Genomic DNA, 20,938 nt, shown 5'->3' on the forward strand with positions numbered 1-20,938 from the left:
AGGAAGATCTTGTAATGAAGCATACAAAGGAAATCAAACCAGTCTAAAACTTCATGGAAGCTGAAAGAAAAAGTGCAGAAGGTAGGAATGTTCTTCTATTTATAGATGCTCTAATTCATCTGGTTTTAATCTTATTGGTCACAGTGATATCATTTGAATTATCCTCACTGGAGGCACTTTGAATTAACATAAAATGTAAGGATTTTCTTGCTATGGTCTTGCTAGGAGAAAAAAAAAACAAACCTGATGTATTTCTGTAAAAAGCTCCATGGGCAGGAAGGTGAATTTATCCTTGATGTGATAAACTGCCTTGTTAGCAATGCTTACCCTTGCATGCTTTGCATGTGACTCTTGGAGTGATTCATTTTCAGGAAGAAAAATATATTGTAGGTGTATTCAAAACTCTGACTTAAATTTCCATGGATTGCTGCTGTGAAATGCTCAAATACATTGATTTAATAAAAATTTTGCATTGTTTAGGCAGAGAATCTAATTCTGCAAAGTGTTGGTAAATGGATTCAGAGTACAGGTGTTACCAGTGAAATGATGACTAGTTACAAACACACACATGCATATATATGTCCTTATTTAACTTTAGTCAGAAAAAATGCTTATCTTCTCATGGACCCAGACAAGTTGCCTGAGCAATACCTTCTCTCAATGTGTTTTAAATGGCTGAGCTGTATTTTTTGATCTCAGTATGCATTAGCAGCGATTGTCTTAAGAGATTCTTCACAGAATTCCACTCTCGTCAGAAGTGCTGTCTGTGGCTGGATCCTTTGGCTTCAGGAAATTTGCAATATGTAATGTTTCTGTGCAGTAGGAACCTAAATGTGAGCTGAAATGTATTCAAATGGAGGAAAACCTGCAAACGTGTTTAATTTTAAGCACACGCTTTAATGCTTAGTGAAGCTTACAACTCAGTGCGTGCCCAAGTGGTTTGCCAAATTTGGGCATAAACTAAGGAGGAATTTACTTTCTGTCTCCTAATGTACTTATGTGTTTGTCAGACATCTAGACAAAAGAAAATTTTATTATAGCAGTTTGTAGAATTGGACAATCAGACTACTTAATGGTCAAGTGTTCTTTAGAACCTTTTTGGTGCTAAGAATATACTTCTACCCATTTTTCCCAGTTTTAATGCTGCTATACCTTTGTGTTGGGTTTGCGTGGCAAGGTTTTGGTAGCGGGGGGGGTTACAGGAGTGGCTTCTGTGAGAAGCTGCTAGAAGCTTCCCCTGTGTCTGACAGAGCCAATGCCAGCCGGCTCCAAGACAGACCCACCGCTGGCCAAGGCCAAGCCAGTCAGTGCCTCTGTGATAACGTATTTAAGAAGAGAAGTATTGTATCTGTTTTCCAGATAAAAAAATTAAGATAGAGAAGGAAGTCAGTTGGCAGAGTTACAGTGGGAATGCTGCAAACACCTGATCTTCAGGTTTTAATCAAAAAGACCATTATATCCTCTCCTTTTCTTACAGGCAAACTAAAGCTAATTTCTCCCTTGCAATATTTATGTATCTGTGTTTGATTTCATCCTTTAACTGCTACATAACAGTTTTCATGTTTTTAAACTGTTAATTGCTAATGTATTCTCCTTTATTTAATTATGAGTTGGAAGGAATATGTGACTATTGCCTGTGCTTCTGTTTCCTAATATCATGCCATCCTCCCAATGATCACCACTTTCTTAGTTTTTGTTATCTCAAATTCCAATATTCCAGCATTCTGGGTAATTCCAGAATTCCAGTATTCTGTTATTTTGTATTCCAGTACCTGAAGGTGGCCTACAAGAAAGCTGGAGAGGGACTGTTTACAAGGACATGGAGTGATGGGATAAGGGGCAGTGGCCTGAAGCTGAAGGAGGGTAGATTTAGATTAGATATAAGGAAAAAATTCTTTACTGTGAGGGTGGTGAGGCACTGGAACAGGTTGCCCAGAGAAGCTGTGGATGCCCCCTCCCTGGAAGTGTTCAAGGCCAGGTTGGATGGGGCTTTGGGCAACCTGGTCTAGTGGAGGGTGTCCCTGTCCATGGCAGTGGTGTGGAACTAGATGATCTCTAAGGTCCCTTCCAACCCAACCCATTCTAAGGTGCTAGGATTCCATGATAATTCTTAAGTCATTGTGCTATAAAAATGGGGTGGGGGGAGGCTGTGAGAAGGGGCTGTATAGGATGGGGAAGGTGTTAAATTGCTATTTTTTCTGTTTTTCTTCCATTTGTGATTTCTGAAAATATGGTAGAATATTTTTTTGAGTCAGCAAATTGACACAAATTGGAAGAGCAAGCACACATAAGCTTGTAATATATATCACTTCAGGACATTTCTAGAAGTTGCACATTCAGTCTTTCTACAATAAACAATTGCTCACATTTGCTACAAATGATTACTACAAGCTCTTGGTCACTGTCTTGCAAGTGGTATTATTGATTTTGCAAAAATTGTTTCCAGCAATAAGGTGATTGTATAGTCTTCAATTTTTTATTTTATTTTATTTTTACTTCCTCACTGGGATTTTCTTTATGGATGCTATAAGATTGTGCTTCCTTTGATTCCCTTTTCCACTAATTGCCTATTAATTAGTCATCTGGTTATTTATATGGTCAATGTATGTTTATGTTTTTTCAGATCTTGTGGGTGACTTTTGCATACTAAATTATTTTTGAACACTAACACCACTCAAGGCAAAACAACCTGACTCTTCATGCTTTACAGTTTCCTGCTTCAGGGAAGCTTTCAGTAGAAGATTAGGATTATGTGAGCTGCATTGTCTAACACTAATATTAGAAAGAACCAAACCAAACTGTTAACTTTGATTGAATGATACATGAGTGACATGAAAAGACAGTAGCATGTATTAATGTGTAAACAGTAGCATGTATTACTGTGTAAACTGCTCTGTTATCTAGGTTAATGTAGAAGAAATGTTCTTTCTTTATCATGCTGCATGTTTTGTCCCAGCTATTGCATGCTCTTTTCCTTTTTTTTTTTCCTTTTTTTTCTTCTTTAGGAGCTCCAGACACAGCTAGAGGAATTTAGAAGAAAATCTGAGTGTGAACTAAAGCAACTAGAGAAAGAGAAAGAAGTCCTAACTGGGAAACTTCAAAACTCTTCGCTTGAGGTAAAGTGGGCATAAATGTAACTCAGTAATAAAAGGGCTCTAAATTTTTCCTCTGATCTGTGAGATTCTTGATTAGATTTTAATCATATTTGCTGTGAATATGACTATCATTCAAGAAAATATGCAAGGACTTTAGATAGAAATAACAGAAATTACTGCTCCTGAACGTCTATGAAGATTTTGACAAGCCTTTTTGATAAATTTCATTTATCACTCTTTGGAGATATACTAAGGCTTTTACGTGAGGAGTTTGGCTGTATCAGAATTGGATGGTGACTCTGACTGTCTGTATATAGGGCTAAGAGGGCTAAGAGAGATTAGAATCTTCCTTACAGCTCTTGTTGACTTTTTTTTTGTGTGTGTGTGTGTAGACATATAAAAGGGCCTGCTTTCTTGCTTCCTTGAGCAAGAGAATTGAATAGAAAAAAGGTCAAAGAGATCATTGTCTCTGTTCTACCTGCTTGATGGTAAGGGTGGTAACTGAAGCAGATTGGAATGTGTAATAATTTAGTATATATTAGTAGTTAGGTATGCCTCCCTTTATGTTCTCAAGATCAAGAATGAAATAGAGAAAGCATTGTGACCCCAAAGAAGCTTTGAGGGTGTCATAGCTTATGTACTGTTCCCCACTCTGGTTACACCTAAGTCATAATGCAAATCTGTGGAGATAGATTAATTGGACATAATTACCTGAGATGTGGTAGATTAGATTATCCACCTGTAACAGCTGTAATGTATAGTCAGTTGCAGGCCAAGTGATGCACATTTTTCAGATTAGTACATCTGCCAAAATATTTGTACAGGAAAGTGTCATTATTTGAAAAGCTGTAACATGTTGGATAACTAATTTTCTGCCAAAACAAAAGCAGAACCCCTTCAAGGCAATTATTTACCCAGGTAAACAGTTCACCTTTAAAATTTCTGACAACTATGATTATACGTTTTCTCCCTCTCAGGTGCTCCCATTTTGTGTTGTTCAGTTCTTTTCAGCAAATGCTATCAGCTTTAAAATATTATCTACAGGATATTTCCTTTTCTTCAGTGTGATCATGTGAAGTTTTTGCCTGTGAACATTTTGATACTTTTATCTCATGGATAAACTATAAAAAAACTGCTTTAACAGGATTGAAATCAGTGCCCTAGTGAAAAGTTCTGATGATGCTTAGTGCTGCATTTCTTTTTCTATGCCAGGTATATCATTGCATTTGGTACCTTTTTCAGAAGAACAATGAAATTATTTGTGATTGCCCGTTCTAGGAGATTATGGGTGAATGGACGTGTTTTCACCATGAGAATTTGGCGTCCATTTCTTTGGTTTTTTCCTGCCAACCCAAATTTTGAGGCTCCGAGTTTTTATTAAGCAAAATGAGGATGTTCCCAAATACACAAAATTTCTTCAGTCTAGTTCAAGAAAAAGCAATGAACATTAGGTAGCTCACACTGTGGAACTACTGCATTACAGATAGCCACTGTTGTTCCAAGTGGCAGTCTGTAATTTCCATTGCTTTATATCTTCACTGATTCTAACCACTTTCACTTCCAGCAAGTTCAGCGGGAGCTTGCATGGCAACAGCTCCACAAAAGTTGAAGAACTAGATCTTTCTCAGCTGGCATTTGTAGGCTCTGAGTGGTCGTCATAAGCTCTTTTTGAGTGTTCGAAGACAGAAAAAGGCTCATTGGGGGCTAAGCAAGGTTTTGGTCCCCCTCTCCTTCCTGCTTCCACTTTCCCACAAGCCATTACTACTGCTTGGTGTGGCATGTTCCAGCAATCAAGGCATGTGTTGCAGTCATTTACTATGTAACACCTGCTTTTTCTCCCATTCATGCTGTACTAGCTGTGATAGTTCTGAGTGCAGCATGGTCTTTTCCCTTTCATTTCTCCTGTAAAACAGATTTATACATTCTGGTATCAAACTGTTGCATTCTGACATTCTATCCTTTTCCCAGTCTTAGAAATACAGAATTTAAGTGCAGTTCTTAATATTCTTAAAGTTCTGGCTAAATCTCATTTTTAGGTTTCATTACACATTTCTGCATGCCACTGTTTTCTACAGTTTCTTCTCTGAGAGAATTTCAGGTCAATCCAACCCGTGTTGACCTATCCACAGTGACTTCTTTGCACCTAATGCAAACCATGGGTTCTCAGAAATCAGTCGTCTTTATTCTTTTCCAAATTCCCCTAAATGTACATCTTTCTACAAAAATATCTTAGTCCATTCAAAGCTGAAAATTTACCATGATATTCTGGCATCCCTGGGAAATGTCTGAAAGTTATACTGGTTTGAGGTATGAGAGGAATAGATGGAGTGGAGGAGTATTGGCACACTGTCTGATCTCATAGTATTGTGTATGTGCATGCAGGTGGTGTATTCCACTGAAAGGTCTCAAAGAAATCAAAAGGCTTATGACATGAAGCAATTATTATTCAGGTTTTGCAGATGGAAAAAGGCAGTGAGTCACCAAATTACTATTATTGAAGTCACACATTCAGGACAGAAAAATAGGAATGACACCTGTGTTTCTTAACTGCTAGTCCTCTCATATCATAAGATCATGGTAAATGTAAGGGGTAGTGGGAAATTATTGCCACTATAAACATAAACATAAATAATATAAAATAGTACATATCATGCCATATGTTATGTTCACAACATCATAATAAGTATGAATAGATACACTAAGAAATGTTTTAGTGTATCTTAGAATCTGATAATGCTCCCAAAATGGAGGAAATGCTCCCTCTGAAGATAAATTTTGCATTTTTCTTGGTACTCTATATGTTACTTTCTGAACCATTTACTTGGCAGTATTGCGGGGAAGTGAAGCAATTTCAACTTACAATACTTTCATTCTATAAGTATGTGAATATTCACAGCCAAGAAACCACCATGTACTATACAACATTATGTTTCATTGAGGGAAAGATTTCCAGCTGGGAACCTTTGCAATGGCACAGCCCAGAGCTTCCGCCTCAAAGGTTAGGCAATGTGCTGTTACTAATCCAGTTCTAACCTGGATAAAATTTCAGATCTAAAAATAGCTTCCTTGGCTACATAAGGCACATTTTTGGTTGGACTGACATAGCTAAAGCACTATGCAGAGTAGACAGAATCATGACAATTTCATCTCTCTGGGGACACACTTCAAAGTGGCGTTACTTCTGTATTACTGAGATTTTTCTGCATAAAGAAATCAGATTCACATCTATTTCGTCCTTTGGAAGGAAGGATGTGAGATCCTGTGTGGGTCAAATGCTAATTCACTAGAGTCCTCCAGTTCCTTACTTTTGCCCTACAGGATCTCTTTAGCCTGTGTTAAAGGGACTATTGTGGAATTAGAAATTACATCAAATGGAAGCACAGGCATCACCTTGTCATGATACATCTTTGAACAATGGTAGCACAACAATGCCCAGAGCCTTGATGGAGACCTTATAAGTACAACCAAATAGCAGCAGTAGAGGTGTGCCTAGTGTGTTCACACCTTTCCCTCTGGTCAGGAATTGCCATAAGTTTAGGAAGACAGTTAAATGTGAACTTAACTGAAGTAACTGCGAAATAAGCCTAAAGACAACAGTAAAATATAATTTCATTATTTTGTTGTTACTTATACCATGTTACCGTTTTGATGTAATAGCGTCATAGTATGAGTAAAACCCAGTAGCATTTGGATGCCTTATTTTGACTGAACAAATTCTCAATTGTGGTGACTCTTCTATAATACATCAAAAGGCAGTTTTAAGTCTTTTATATAAATTCATCCCCTAGCAATGCATTGAGAAACTCGGGCCTTTCTACTTAAAAGATACAGGAAGTGAAAATATTCTCTCTGATTCCAACTTTAGATCTTGCCTTTGAGATTTCACACTTCTTACGTACAATAAATAAAAGAAGGGGAGAGAAGACATAACAAAGACTTCAAGTATTCATAGTGCTTGCAAGAACAGTGAATTAATATAATCAAAGCAGAAGTCAAACAGGGGAGCCAACTGTGATGGCATGCACACCTTATACTTGCCGAGTATTTCTGCCCATGGGCTATCAAAGTCTGAGAGGTACTTCTTTAAAAGAATCAAGCCATCCTTCCCAGGAGAAGGGCAGTAATTATGGTTAGAAAAGAATGAAACTTGAAAGACTTTTGAAATATTTCAAAACTTATCTGTCCTCTTTTAGTAATAGTTGTTCATTTTTTCTTTACTTGGAAGACAGTTGGAGGCAAAATCAGCAGTCGTAAGAAAGGGTAAGTGCAAATACAACCCTGAAATTTGAAAAGAATTCAGCAGAGCCTAGAAAAATACTGTTGCCTAGAGTTTATACTGTGGATAGTTATTAGTTGCATCTTTAAGACCACTATGCAATTCTGGTGGATAAAAGTGAATGAATAATAGTATTAGAGATGCAGTTTTTTCAAGAGGTTTTGTTTTGCATCAGGAAGACACTATAAAACACAAAATCACATAGTGTTGCTGGTTTATTAATAGTAAAAGGAGCCAGATAGATTCTGGACTGATATGAGTTGGCATAGTTTCATTGAGTTAAATGTTGCTTTACCAACTGAAACAAATTGAGGGTCTGGCTATCTGTTTTGAACTAATGAAACACAATAAAATGCCCGGGCACTGTAAGATATTCCAGAGAAGGATTTGCACTGGTGGATTTGAAAGCCCTTTTAATTGAAAGACAGGAGGAGGAAACCTGATGGGATGGAAATGTTTGTTTCTTAACCTCTAATACGTTAGAAGTAGCTGGATTCATGAGAAAGAGTGTGATTGTATGCCTGATATATTTGTGTAGGTCTTTTTTCCCTAAATCATTGAAAAACAATGTTTTTAGAAATACTTTTCCATCTGATTTCTTATACATTATGTTCTCTGTTGCTACCAATTTACTGTTCAGCCTATTTCTAGTTAGTATGATCATATGTTTCATGTTAGTAGTGCTTTGAACCAGTAATTGTCTATGAAGAGAGTCTGGAAGGTTAATAATGTTGTGACCACAGCTGAAGCTTATATATACCTCTTTTCATCTTCCCTGCCTAGATGAATATTTAATTTGCAAAAGAAATATTCGAAGAGACATTTTTCCTGTTTCCAGTTTTCCTATTAGAAAATAACAGCCTGCTCTTCTGGCACATCCTTTTTACTCACTGGCTTACTTTCAGGAAAGCCAGGAAAAAAAATGCATGCTTGAGTGTAGTAATGCTAATGCATATTACATCAGCTGATACAGGGGACTGTACAGCATTAAGTATTTCACATCAAAGGTTAGTTTAATAAGGAACTGCAGTACCTTAAAATTTCAGTGTTTCCTTTCTTTATGTAGGAAAACATTGGCTTGACTTCAATAGGTACTAAGACAAAGTAAATGTTTTACCTGTTACCAGAAGCCAAAGTGTCCCTTTGGTTAAATTTTACTATTTAACACTTATTTAAAAAAAACCAAAAACACTAAAAATTGCAGCAGCTCTGGAAACAAAGGTGTGGTTGGCAAGTGGCTCTGGCATCTGCCTGTTCTTGGAGTGTATCCAGGCCACAGATAGATCCCATCACATTAAAGACAACAAATGTTTTTCATTAAGAATAATATTTAGCAAGTATTCTTTACAACTTTGTTCAGACAGATAGTTTTCTGTGTGTTTAATTGGATGACACAAAGGAAAAAGCCAAGACTGGATGATTAAACTCACAGTTGGGGCAGCTGAAGCTAGGTGCTCTTTCAAATTTAATAACTCAAATAATTTTCGTTGGATAGCTTCAGCAAAGTTCAGATGTACCATGTTGGTTTGAAGGTTTGAAATTGTTTAAGAAGTGGTAAAACTATTATTTCATTTTCTGGCACTTAAAAGAGAACAAAATAAAAAACTCGATTTGCAAAACACTGGGTGAAGGAATGTTTGTTTTCTTCTTACCTACCAACGTAGCATTCCCGTGATGTGTGGGAGACCTGGGCTTGGGGTTGGTTTTTGGTTTTGTTTTGGGGTTTTTTTCCCCTTGTTCTGTCAGCTTTCTCACCATTTAAAGAATTCCCTTGTCACTGGGTTATAGGATAAACCAGAGTGAGCTACAGTGTGTCACCTGTTGCCACTTCTTTGCTTGTGTATTGTCATTGAACAACCAGGGCTTTCATCACTAGGATAGGTGTCTCAGTTACCTTCATATGCGCACGCATGTGCTCTTGCTCTCAGTTTTTCTGTGCCTCCATGCTTCCTTTCTCTCTCTCTCACACACACAACGCAGTACCACTGCTGCCATCTCTTCTTTCCCTGTGTTCTGTGAATAAAGCCATTTGTCTACCTACAAATGATGAAATAATTTAAGTTTTAAAAACATTGAATTCAGTCTGGAGGAAATACTTTTTCATTTTGATGTGTACATTCAAAAATGTTTCCTTTGGATTGATTTGACTAGAAGTTTTACTGACTGCTTGGTTTGGCCACCAAATAGGAGGAAGTCAACAGCTGGCAGCTTTGCTAAAGAGTTTTTTAACAAGATTAATCTCTGCTTGTAGATTTCTGTCCTGTCTAAATTATGGATGCTCTTGGAGATGTCAGAACATGTGAAACATCAGTTATAAAGCTGAGGTACTTTGACGTTTCAAACATAGCACACTACCCCATCTGTAAAGGAAATCCTCATTGATTATAATAGCGAGCAAGCCATTGGAACGGGTTCAGAGGGAAGCTGAAGTACAAGATTAGTGATGATCAGTAATGACCACCACCAAATAATTGGAGAAAAGGAACCTGACTTGTGGATTTGAAGTGAAGAACAAACTCTATTTAAATGGAAGGAATGCAGTGTACTGACTTATGTATAGGAGCAGCAGTTTTGCAGCCATAAACCTACTCAGAAATGGAACAGTAATTCTTTCTTGTAGCTGTTTACAGTGATGCAGAAACCAGGTTTAGTAAAGGAAGTTCTGTAGTTCTAATGATACATATGTGTGTTCAGGTAACAGGTTTTGAGTTATCGTCACAGCACATGAAGTCCATGAACATTCATGTCACATTAATTGTGCTTACATGGAAAAAAGTCATCTGATATTCTGTGAATGCAAACTTTTTACTCAAAATGGTAAACTACCAACAGACCAAATAGAGCAAGTTTTTACAGTGTTTTCAAGCCCTTAGTTGCTCTGTAGAAAAAACAATTAAAATAGGGCAAATTGATCAAGTAGAAATAATTCTTTCTAAGCTGTGAGTGTCACAAAAAAAAAGGTTCACATTCATTTTTCTTCTTTAATATCAGGATTTATTTCTGGGACATAAAGACTTATATAAATTCTACAGAGAAGGGAGTAGATGCCAAGAAAAGGTAAAAGCAGAAATTTAGACTAGAAGTGAAGACAAGTCAAGGTACAATGTAGTTGAAGGTTGTGGTCATAAAGTGGGGGTACAGAATGTTCTTTCTCTGAAAGGAGTTGAAACCCTAGGAAATGATTTGAGCTCTGTGGTTTGCAGCATTCTGAGCATTCAGAGCACAGCTCTGTGCTGGGAACCTATGAGAGTAGCAGAGGCTTAGAGAGTGCTTGAATAAGGGCTGTGATCCATCTGGGAATGGAGAAGAGCCTCAGGAGAGGGAAAGGAGAAAACATCCTTTGGAGGAGAGGAGCCAGCATGCTCAACCAATGCGAGAAAGAAGAGAACCATGAGCTAGCAGGAGTACATTTAGCCATCACCAGAAAGGTTTCCTATGATTTGGAGAGATCTGGCATAGCTCATGCATATCTCTCTTTGGACAGTGCAATGCTGACTGTGGCCATGAAGTTAATGACAAGTAAGGGCTTTGCACATCATGATGCCCCCTTTTCTCTTATGTAATACAAAATATACTGGAAGGTACTACGAGAATGAAATGTGGAAGGATATAGACACCTTAGCCCACTTAGTAAATCTTCATCTAGCTTTTGTGGTGCATCAAAAAGGACCACAAGTGTGCAGTTGAAGTTACAAGCGATTATTTAGCTAGTTAAAATGACAGTGCTTCCTCAGCTAACAGTCTGTCTACATTATGCATGGAAAAAAATGAAGGCAACACTGAAGAGAAACAGAACATGTATTAGTGTAGAGGTAAGAATAGGATGGACTTACAAGTTATCTGTATCGTATCCAATTTGCACATGTGCATAAGATCATTTGAATCATTTAAAGTCACATGAAATTGTAAGGATGCAAACTTCTTCCTTTCATAGTTTGAATTCTGTTTCTCTAAGGCTCAAAAGTACAAGTATATCAAAAATGCAAAACAGACCATCCTCTTTCACATATTCCCCAAAAGAAAAGGCAAGAGACATAAATGTTTTGCAGCAGGCATGGCACAGCAAAAAATCTGACTTGGAAGTCAGATACAGCAGAAAAACACTAATTGGCCTTACATGCATGCTTCTTTTATGCAGAGGGCAGTTTTTCAGAATTTCACAGCTGTGTTTGGAATGGCAAATTTAAGAAGAACGGCAAATAGAAATTTTTGCTGAAAGTTGAGAGAACCTACCAAATAGAAAAGAGAACAGACCCTTTCCCACCAAAACAAACACCACTAAGTTATTATTATAAACAGGTATTTTTTTGTTACTTTTGTGTTAGCCATTGTAGACATGTCTATTGTATTTAGTAATTAAGCTAAGAGAGGGGAGAAAATAAAACAAATAGGAAACTAATGCGCAGAATTCTTGTTTCCATTGGTTCTAATCTACCGCTTTATATAAATGGACTCTGCAGCATTACATCTGCAGGATGACAATAAGCAGAGCCTTAGGCCTGCCTTCTGGTTTATGCCATAATTATTGTGCAAATTGAACTATGGATTGTATGTGTGAGATGGAGACAATTTAAAAAGAAATAACTGAAGAAAAGTACTTGATGGGCAAAAGACAATATATGCAAAAGGGATGTCATTCTTCACTGAAAAAATGGCTCCTTGCATGAAACAAGCATCTTGCTATTTTTCATAGAGCAACACAAGTTCATGAAATATACTCAGATTTACATAATTCCTCTCCATTGTGAATGCAGCCATTAATCCTATCCTGCTGACTTACTTTTCTGGAAGGTGGCTCAGCTGAAGCAAATACTAGACCAACAAGCAAATAATTTCAAGGAGTCACTGAAGAAACATAATCTACAGTCCAACAAAGAAAAAGAGAAGCTGTTGCAGGATCTTCAAAACATCATTAAGGAAAACCAGAATGTTAAACTGCAGCTGGAGGCATCACATCAAAAAGTCTTAAAAACATTGGAGAAAAGGAAAAATCAGGAACTCAAGGTCAGTTTACGACATACTAGTGTAAAAAAAAAATCATATTTGTGGAATAAACCATATTAGCTAGAGCTGATTATCAAAATTCAGTTATCTCTAGGTATCTTAATGATGGGTTGCCATTGTTGCACATAATGAATTATTCTGTGGTTTTGAAACCTCATAATCTTCAGGTTGGGTTGTTTGGGTTTTTTTATAATTTTAACATTTCAACTTGGACCACAGTATGAATGAAATAGTTTCATAAAATAATATAGCCTACCCTCTACACATAGGCTGCAATGAGTACAAGCTCCTCTAGCTGTGCTCTTCTTCAGATTACAAGGGAATTCCTAAGTGTATTATTAACAGGACTCAGTTTTATTATTTTTCATCCATTATTAATTTATACTTAAATACTTTTTAAAGAATTGTAATAGACATGTATAATGATGTGTATTGCCTTACATACCATCAAGAAATCAATTCTGTAAGTGGATAACCAAAGCTTTTAAAGGTTCAAGTGGATTTATTTCAGTGACAAAATGTTAGTGCAATATGTTAAGGTTCTAAAGAATGTTGCTGTTTGAGAAAAAAAACATCAAATTAAAAAATGTACGTGTGATTGTGACCTGGAATTCAGATGTCCCTGTTGATATCACACACCTTACAGAAAATCTCCTTATAAAAACCTATGTAGTAAAACCACCCTAAGTAGAATTTAATATCTTGTTTATATATTCAGAATAAAATCCCAGCTTTAACAAAACCAAGCGGCAGGCAGTAAGCTGGTAAAAATGAAACTAAGGATAGGAGTTTGCTTTCAGAGCCACTACGGAGCAATTGCTCCGTCATTTACAGCGTATCAGCAGCACTTCTAACAGTGGAAGTTTTACCCAAGAGGCCTTTATCTGACACACTGTGATAAGTAATGACATAGAGGTCAGATCTGAGAGGCTTTGTATGTTGAATAATAAAACATCTTTCTAATGTCAAATAATGCAAAGATGTCAGTGTTGTTATTTCATGATGTATAACAAATTTAATAGACGATATCTTGATAATTTCTCTTGTACCTATCAAGTTTTATTTTTTAACCTCAGCTCATTTTTATTCTTGTGTTGATGAAGTGTCAAGTAAAGTGGTGATGAAAATGAAAGTTCTACAATGAAAGACTAGATTCATCCTGTCATTACAAGGAAAACAACAAGGTGATAAATAGCCTCCAACTACTTTGTTTTTTTTTGGGGGGGGGACTTTTGCTTACAGGAGGCAGAAGAACGTTTGAAAAAGGAATTTAATGAGACTTTCAAGATCCAACATCAGTCTCATAGGCTGGAAATACAAACCTTGGAAGAGAAAGCAAAGAAAGAATTACGTGATGAACTTGACCAGATACAGAAGCAGCAAACCCTGTTGCTAGGTATAATGTCTCATGTCATGAACTGCTCCTACTGCTTGATTATATGCTGAGAAGCACTGACTTTCCTCCCATTCATTTTCTTTCCCATCTTCTGGGAACTCAGGTCTTTATGAATCTTCTTTTCCATACCCTACAATTTCAGCAATACAGATTTAGTATTCTTTGTTAACCTAGCTCTCAGCAGTCAGCAGCAGAATGTTGCTGGGAGAGTAGTCTGGTGTACAACATTCAAGTATGCATTATCAGGCATATTAAATTGGAATACTGTAGTTAGTGTATACAACTTTCCTCTTTTTTTTTTTCTGTGATGTGAAGAATTATTATATGTGGTTCAAGTCTGTTCTGTTGAGTTTAGCAGTGGAGATCGGTTACTGAATACGTATTGTTTAGTCAGTTTAGAAAGTTCCCTGAACTGTTCAGAACTTAACAGAACACTGCATTAGGAGGACCTGTAATATCTCTGGGTTTGAACTCAGGTTATTAAAGTCCATCTATAAAAGTTTTTTTAATTAAAAATAATTTGAAAGTACTTTAAGTACAAACTGGATTATCTTCTTGGTTTTTTTTTTTTCAGTAATTCAAATTTGCTAGAAAGATTTGTTGCTCTCTAAAGTTTATATGTTCAACAGATAACAAGAAAATTTGTTATGAAAAGAAAAATTGTATGGGGACAATAGAGAGAGAGAAAAACTTCTTTCTCCTTGTACTTGATCCATCCTGGAACTTGTATGCAATATACACAAAAGTTGCGGTATATGACAGATCTCCTTACCTGAATGTTGTACTTCTCTAACACAACCAGAGCTCTCCGCACCCTGCCCTGTGGCGCTCTATAAAACACCAGCGGACTTAACAGGGAGCTCAGGGGTGCTCCAATAAAGTTCAAGGTTAGAAGAAGCAATTATAGTGATTTCGTTTGCAAAACAACTGCCGCAGAATTACCTCTCTGATTCCGATGTTGAATCATTGCTATTGTAGCTTCTATCTTCTTACTATTGCTCAATTGAGTTACTTCTTTAGTAATAGGAAGCCATTATACTTCAAGGTGAAGGAGTTGAGGAACAAAGCAAAATGTAATGTGTTAATATTTTCATCTACGTTGTCTGTATCTACCTTCCCCATCCAGCAGGCCTCTGACTGCCTTAATGATTGTCTGTCTAATCGTTACTAGGATCTCTAAGGATGGAACTCTCTGAGCAACAGACATTGTGCACTAATCTCAAGAAACAAACAGAAGAACTCCAAATGGAGCTGAGGAGTGTGAAGACACTGAAGAAGCAACAGGCAAGAATCCAGTTCCTACTTCATTGCCATAATGTGTTTTGTGAAAGCAATATTACCAAATTTCTCTCTTCAGAGATAATAAAAGTGTACAGAAATGGAAAGGGTTTCCTTCCCTTGTGTCCCACTTTAAAATGTTAGCAGTGTTTATAATCTTTTCCCTATGGGCAGGGTTTTTTTCCATTTAAAAATCAGAATCTGCAACACAAGTAAATGAATGAATGTTACAATAAAATAGATTTTTATGGAGATATAAAATGTGTTCAGGAAGTTTTGTTCACAGATTTTGTCTTGCACATAGAATTGCAGATAAAATTGAAAAATCAGTTCACAAAAATTCAACACACACAATTCCAGTGAGATCTTCAGGTTAAATAATAAGAGGCTGTGAATAACCAAATTTGGCCTTTTTCTTAGGAAGGAAGTAGCCAGAGCCAGATCAGATCTCTTCATGATGAACTGGAAAAATGTCAGAGTGAAATTTCCGAACTCAAGAAAGAGAATTTACTTTTGAAGGACACAATGGAGCTACTCACTGCTGAGTTGGAGTCGCAGAAGCAAGAAGCTGCACAGCTTCAGGATAGGGAGAAACAGCACAGGTTTGCCTTAAATTAACACTTCACAATGCTATCTAGAGGCAATAATAATGCCAGCATCAGAGGTGTTCTAAATGTGATGAGTGTCAGAATCTCTCCTTTCTAAAGTACTAATTCTAGAGGTTAGGAGTTTTGTAAAAGCAGTAGTTCATTTCACATTTCTCTCCAGCTATAATAAAAGCATTTGAACTAATCATTCCTTATATGTCACAGAGAAATATGTCCAGTGTAGCCCCACAGGAGTTACCTGAGAAAAATCTGTGTAACATCAGTCTTTGAAAGTCACTGGAAGCTATCAACAAATCCCAAACTCACACAAGAGCTATAAAAAAATTGTAGAAGTCTCTGAGAATAAATATCAGGTTTTTATACTTACTCTCTGTAGTTGAAACCAATGGGTTGTTAACTCTATGGGGACACTTGAGAATGCCATATGCACTCTGTAAGACTGCATTGGCTGTAACAGCCAGCTTTGCAGTGGGGGAGTAAGGGCAGTGATAGCAGACGCTAACAGTGTGTCTGGGCTGATGGAAGTCTGGAGCTGTAATATGCTGTCAGGGCACAGGAAATGCAAACTGATATGTAGTCTTGGCTGTCTTTGTAGAAGGTGGACCACATCCTCTTATTGTAGCCACAGGCTTGGAGCACGTGTTGCATTGCAGTAATAGCAATCTTCCCGTTTGTGTACAGAAAAAGTGCAGGACCTACCTTTTACATGGGAGATAAGACTGGGGTTTGCTGTCCAGTGCGTTTGTATGGCTGTTGAATCCTTTGAAATTTCTGGATGATCATACTTAATGTATTCTCTTTGCAGGGAGATTGAGAGATCTGGTGCATGGGTACCTTTCAATTAATTTCTGCAGTGGTGTAGAATGTATACCCCTAACTACTCAAGCTGTATATATAAAAGGATATACCCATAAAGGAATCTTTAAAATTATGTCCTATACAGAGAAAAGCACTCAAGGGTTAGAGTGTCTCTCAGCTGACTGTCAGAGTGGCCAGAGTAATTCCATTGCTGCCTACCAGCCAGTAGATACTTAAAGAATGAGAAAGAAACTTTTTTTTTTCCTTTGCACTCTTTGGAGAGGTACTTAGAAGTGACTTTCATTTCAAGCTTTTGAAGCAAGATCAACGGAAAGAATTGCAAACCAGAGAGTTTCATCAATGACCTCCAGCTACCTTGAAGGAATTTAGAGCCTGTGTTCATGAAGGGAAGAATTATTCACATGTCAGTGATGAGGTCTAAAAGGCCTTAAATGCTAAAGCTGCTGGGCTGGAGGATAATCTTTACAGGGGATAAATGGTGTAGGTCTCCTACAGTAAGCATTTGAGAAGGAAGCATTAATGGAAATTAGCTAAGGAGAAATCCTTCATTTAACAGGAGGTAGAACCAAAGAGCTCAAATGGTCCAAGACACCTGATACAGTCTGCTCTGAAATTAACCCATGGAAGATTTGGAACATTAACTTGCAGCTCTTGTTTTGCTTTTGCAGGACCAATAATTTGTGTAGGGGAATAGTTAAATTGGTGAGTGCGTATAAATAACAGGTTTTTTACTGTTACTTCAACAACAGTGACATTGTCTTATACTATATAGTTGTTTCTGATTTGAAAGCTGATAGTGGCTTGTTATTTGCATGTGCCAAATTTTTATAACCAATTATTTAAAATTACTATTCCTACTGTTGCCAAGTAAGTGAAACCAGTAATCTGCTTGAAGAACTTGTTCTCATTTCCATTCTCTTGAATTGTGTGAATTCCACATCCAGTACAGAAACCTTTTGCAAGGATTAGGATGGGAGCAGACAAGGGGTTCTTTATGGGAAGAGAGGACAAGTCCCAAAATGGCTATTCTGAAGGAGAGCTTTTATTCTGTGTGTGAAGATCCATTTCAGGGATCCTTCTCCCATTTTTACTCTTATTCTTCTGCTTCTTACTTTGTGCCAAGTGTCAAATCAATCACTCCCATGGCTGTGCTCTAATTTCAAGGGCAGAAACCTTTCATGGCCCTTTTGGCCTTTCCTGAAGCATTTCAGAAACAAGTGAAAGGGGCTTAGAAATACATTAAAAAGGAAAAAGAAAAAGAAAAAAAAAAGGAGGTAAACCAAATATCTTTTGTGAAAATTACAATCATTAATCTGCTAAGTTTGATATCTCTATTTTAATTTGTAAACAACAGAACATAGTCTCTGTATTGACTTAATGAAAAAGTTTCTCCAGGGTTCAAAACATTAGCAAACAAAAGGCAACAACCTAACAATGATTCTTCAATAGATGTCTGTTGATTTGGGGGTTGGTATCAGAAAGAATCTTACGGCTAGACTTGAAAAAATGTTAGGCATTTTTTAGTTTTCAGTTGATGGTGTTAATCAAATAGCAGTATCTTCCAAAATATATTTTCTGTTAAAGAAAGACAAATGTTGCAGCTAAAGGCATTGTTAAAATATTTATTATCTTCATTTAAAAAAAAAAAAATATTTTAGGATGGTGGTAGGCAGTATTAAATGTTTCTGGTGCCATGGTGTGATGAAGTACAGCATCAGAGCCTCATGTTAAAATCCCAGAGATTTCAAAATAATTTTGCTTAATACAACTGAGTTCCTATGATACTTTATTGTCATATTTGACCATTAAGATTGATGTACAAACTAGCTGTAGATAGAATATTAATAGCATCATTATATAGAATAGACCCTCCATTTCCTGAAGGCTGAAGGTCGAGGACTTCTCCAAATAATTTTCCTTTTCCTCAGTGTTAGAGTGGTTCTGCTTCAGACTGCAACTGAAGTGTCAAAGTCAAATCAGTAAGCAGAAGCCCAGAGCCATGCCTAGTTAACTACCTTTGTAGTCAATAAAAGACCTCAAAACTGCATGCTTTGGTCAATGATAATAAACTAGTATTGAAACATGAGAATTCAGACATATTTTAATACCAATGAAAGGCTACTGGTAGAAGACCTCAATATCGAGCATAAAGAAGAACTGGACATACTGAAACAAGATCATTGGATGGAAATTGGAAACATATTATCTGATTTCAGCAGCACTCAGGCACATCTCCAGGCAAAGATTTTCTCCTTAGAAACGAAGTCATTTAAATGAACTCTGGCTCATACTGGCAATGAGTTCTGTTTGAAATTATTATTCTTAGTATATATAATTTTTTGTTACTCATAGGTAGACTATTATAAGCACTGAAATAGAAATGTATAGGTATTTCCTTTGCAAACACAAAGAGACCCAGATATATTGTAATAAACTCTGAATATTGTTTAATGTTTAAATACATAAAGTTTTACAATGCTGAATTAAAACCTACACTTAGCATCTTGCAATTTTCTGAAGTGTAAAATCATCTTTGTCACAGATGATACCAGAGGCCTTGATCCATGATCTTGTACTTAATTTTGTTCAGCAGAGCAGCATCTTTGCAGTTAAGCTCTTGCTTATTCTCACTCCCAGGACAGCCCCTGCTAACCCATGTAAATAAATGCACTTTGCAGCCCCCTGTGGAGTTAAGTAGTTCTGTGGTGCTTCAGACTGTACTGGAGAGGCCCCTCAGAAATAATCCCTGTGATTATATATATATATATATCCCTCATCCTTTTCTCTTATCCCAACTGTGTGGCATAGGTCCAGAAGAGAGACCTACTTGATGTAAGCAGGTCTCAAACTATTCAGATGTTAAGATTTATCTTTTTATCTAAACTCTGAGATACACTAAGTTAAGAGTATAAAATTGGGGGGGGAGTCCTCTCAAAAATGTTTACCCTCACCAAAAAAACCCCCACAAAATGGTGGTTTGTATTCTGTGATACATTTCTCAATATGGCAGGTGAACTTCATAGCACTTAGTTTCTCAAGCAGCAAAATTCATGAACTTGACTGATGAAATAATGACTTGTATTTCATGGGTCACTCAAATGTATCTTTCCACACCATCTCTAAGAAGGTCTGTGTTCTCATTTGAATCTTTTCCCCTGATTAAGGCATTTAAAGAGCTGAACTCACACTACAGGCTTTGACTTAGAGGGTTCACTAAAGCAGCATGTGTATCCAAGCCACTCTTCATGAAAGTCACAGGGATGGAGTATTTCTGAGACCTCTATCAAATATGGTTGGAATTAGCCTGTGGATTCTAAAGTTATTGGGTCAGAAAAGAGGAAAAAATAGGTGAATACTGACATGCATAGATATTGTGACACAGATTTTTTTCTCTAGGAAACTAGACTAGCAATATCTGATGTGTAAGCTTGTTAGTATTTTATACCAGGGGCTGGATTTTACATTGGACAGGTGTTGTGGGTTAACCCTGGTGGCAATTTATTTTGGAACTCCACAACATTCTATACTTATATGTAACACACGTACGGATGCCAGTTTTTAAAAAATGTTGTTTTATCAGAAAGGCCTGACTATGTCCCAGTATTTTAAGCTTGTAATTTAGAGCCGAGTACAGCCCAAATATCCCTTGGACAAGGTCTGAGAAAGTTTTTTCCAGTCTGCATTTTCTTTGGTACAGACTTGAAGAATTAGAAGAAAAGTCAAGAAAGTGGGAGTCCAGATCAGAAGATACACACCTTATAAGCTGTCTGCAAGACAAATTAAGTGAGAGAGAAGACATTATCAAGCAGCTGGCAGTAAGATTTCCTTTGATATATACATAATATTTTGGAATCTGTTGGAAGGCTCTATTCAGTGTTTCACACATTGCTTCAGACTGATACTTTTCTTTCTGTTCTGGAATACTTTGACAAATAGATGTTTCCATACCAACTTCCAACAAATAGATGTTTCCATACACATAACTTTCTTTCTCCTTAGGAAGGAAGAAAATTTCAGCATTCGCTTTTAGCCAACACTGAATCTCATAGGAATCGATCATTTTCTTTCAACCGTAATACAGGATGCTTGACTCCTTCCATGAAGGTAAGAAAGATGGGCAAAGCAATTAAAATTGCAAATCATGATGTTTTATTGCTATTTGAATCATACAGATGATCAGGACAGTGATGGTGCTATTAATTCTTTATGGTAATGTTATTCAGTAGAATTCTTTCCAGTAAGCCAGCCTACAATCAGGTGCTGAGTATAGCATAAATTCAGTAGAAGTATATCTGCACATACATACAGGTGTTTAAGCAAATATAAAACACTACAGCCCCAAAATGCTCAATCTTCCACTGGTATAAATGCAGCCATTGCTTGCAGATTTGGGAGTTGTTATTTGGGATATTGCATGCATCAAGCAAATTATGAATTGGGTTTGGGCAGCTCAGGATTTGAC

The 20,938-nt window shown here is 36.9% G+C and overlaps 1 protein-coding gene across 1 annotated transcript in view; it reads left to right on the forward strand.

The window, feature by feature from the left end:
* The window catches only part of FAM184B (family with sequence similarity 184 member B), a 48,833-nt gene that overhangs the window by 25,435 nt on the left and 2,460 nt on the right, over nt 1-20,938 (forward strand). Inside the window, exons 3-10 of the mRNA XM_075752445.1 lie at nt 3,006-3,116; nt 12,163-12,375; nt 13,618-13,771; nt 14,943-15,055; nt 15,470-15,651; nt 18,564-18,740; nt 20,174-20,291; nt 20,476-20,580. Coding sequence (XP_075608560.1) covers nt 3,006-3,116; nt 12,163-12,375; nt 13,618-13,771; nt 14,943-15,055; nt 15,470-15,651; nt 18,564-18,740; nt 20,174-20,291; nt 20,476-20,580 — 1,173 coding nt within the window. The remainder of the gene's footprint in view (nt 1-3,005; nt 3,117-12,162; nt 12,376-13,617; nt 13,772-14,942; nt 15,056-15,469; nt 15,652-18,563; nt 18,741-20,173; nt 20,292-20,475; nt 20,581-20,938) is intronic.

Source organism: Balearica regulorum, chromosome 4 (assembly GCF_011004875.1).
Source record: "Balearica regulorum gibbericeps isolate bBalReg1 chromosome 4, bBalReg1.pri, whole genome shotgun sequence".
NCBI classification, from domain to species: domain Eukaryota; kingdom Metazoa; phylum Chordata; class Aves; order Gruiformes; family Gruidae; genus Balearica; species Balearica regulorum.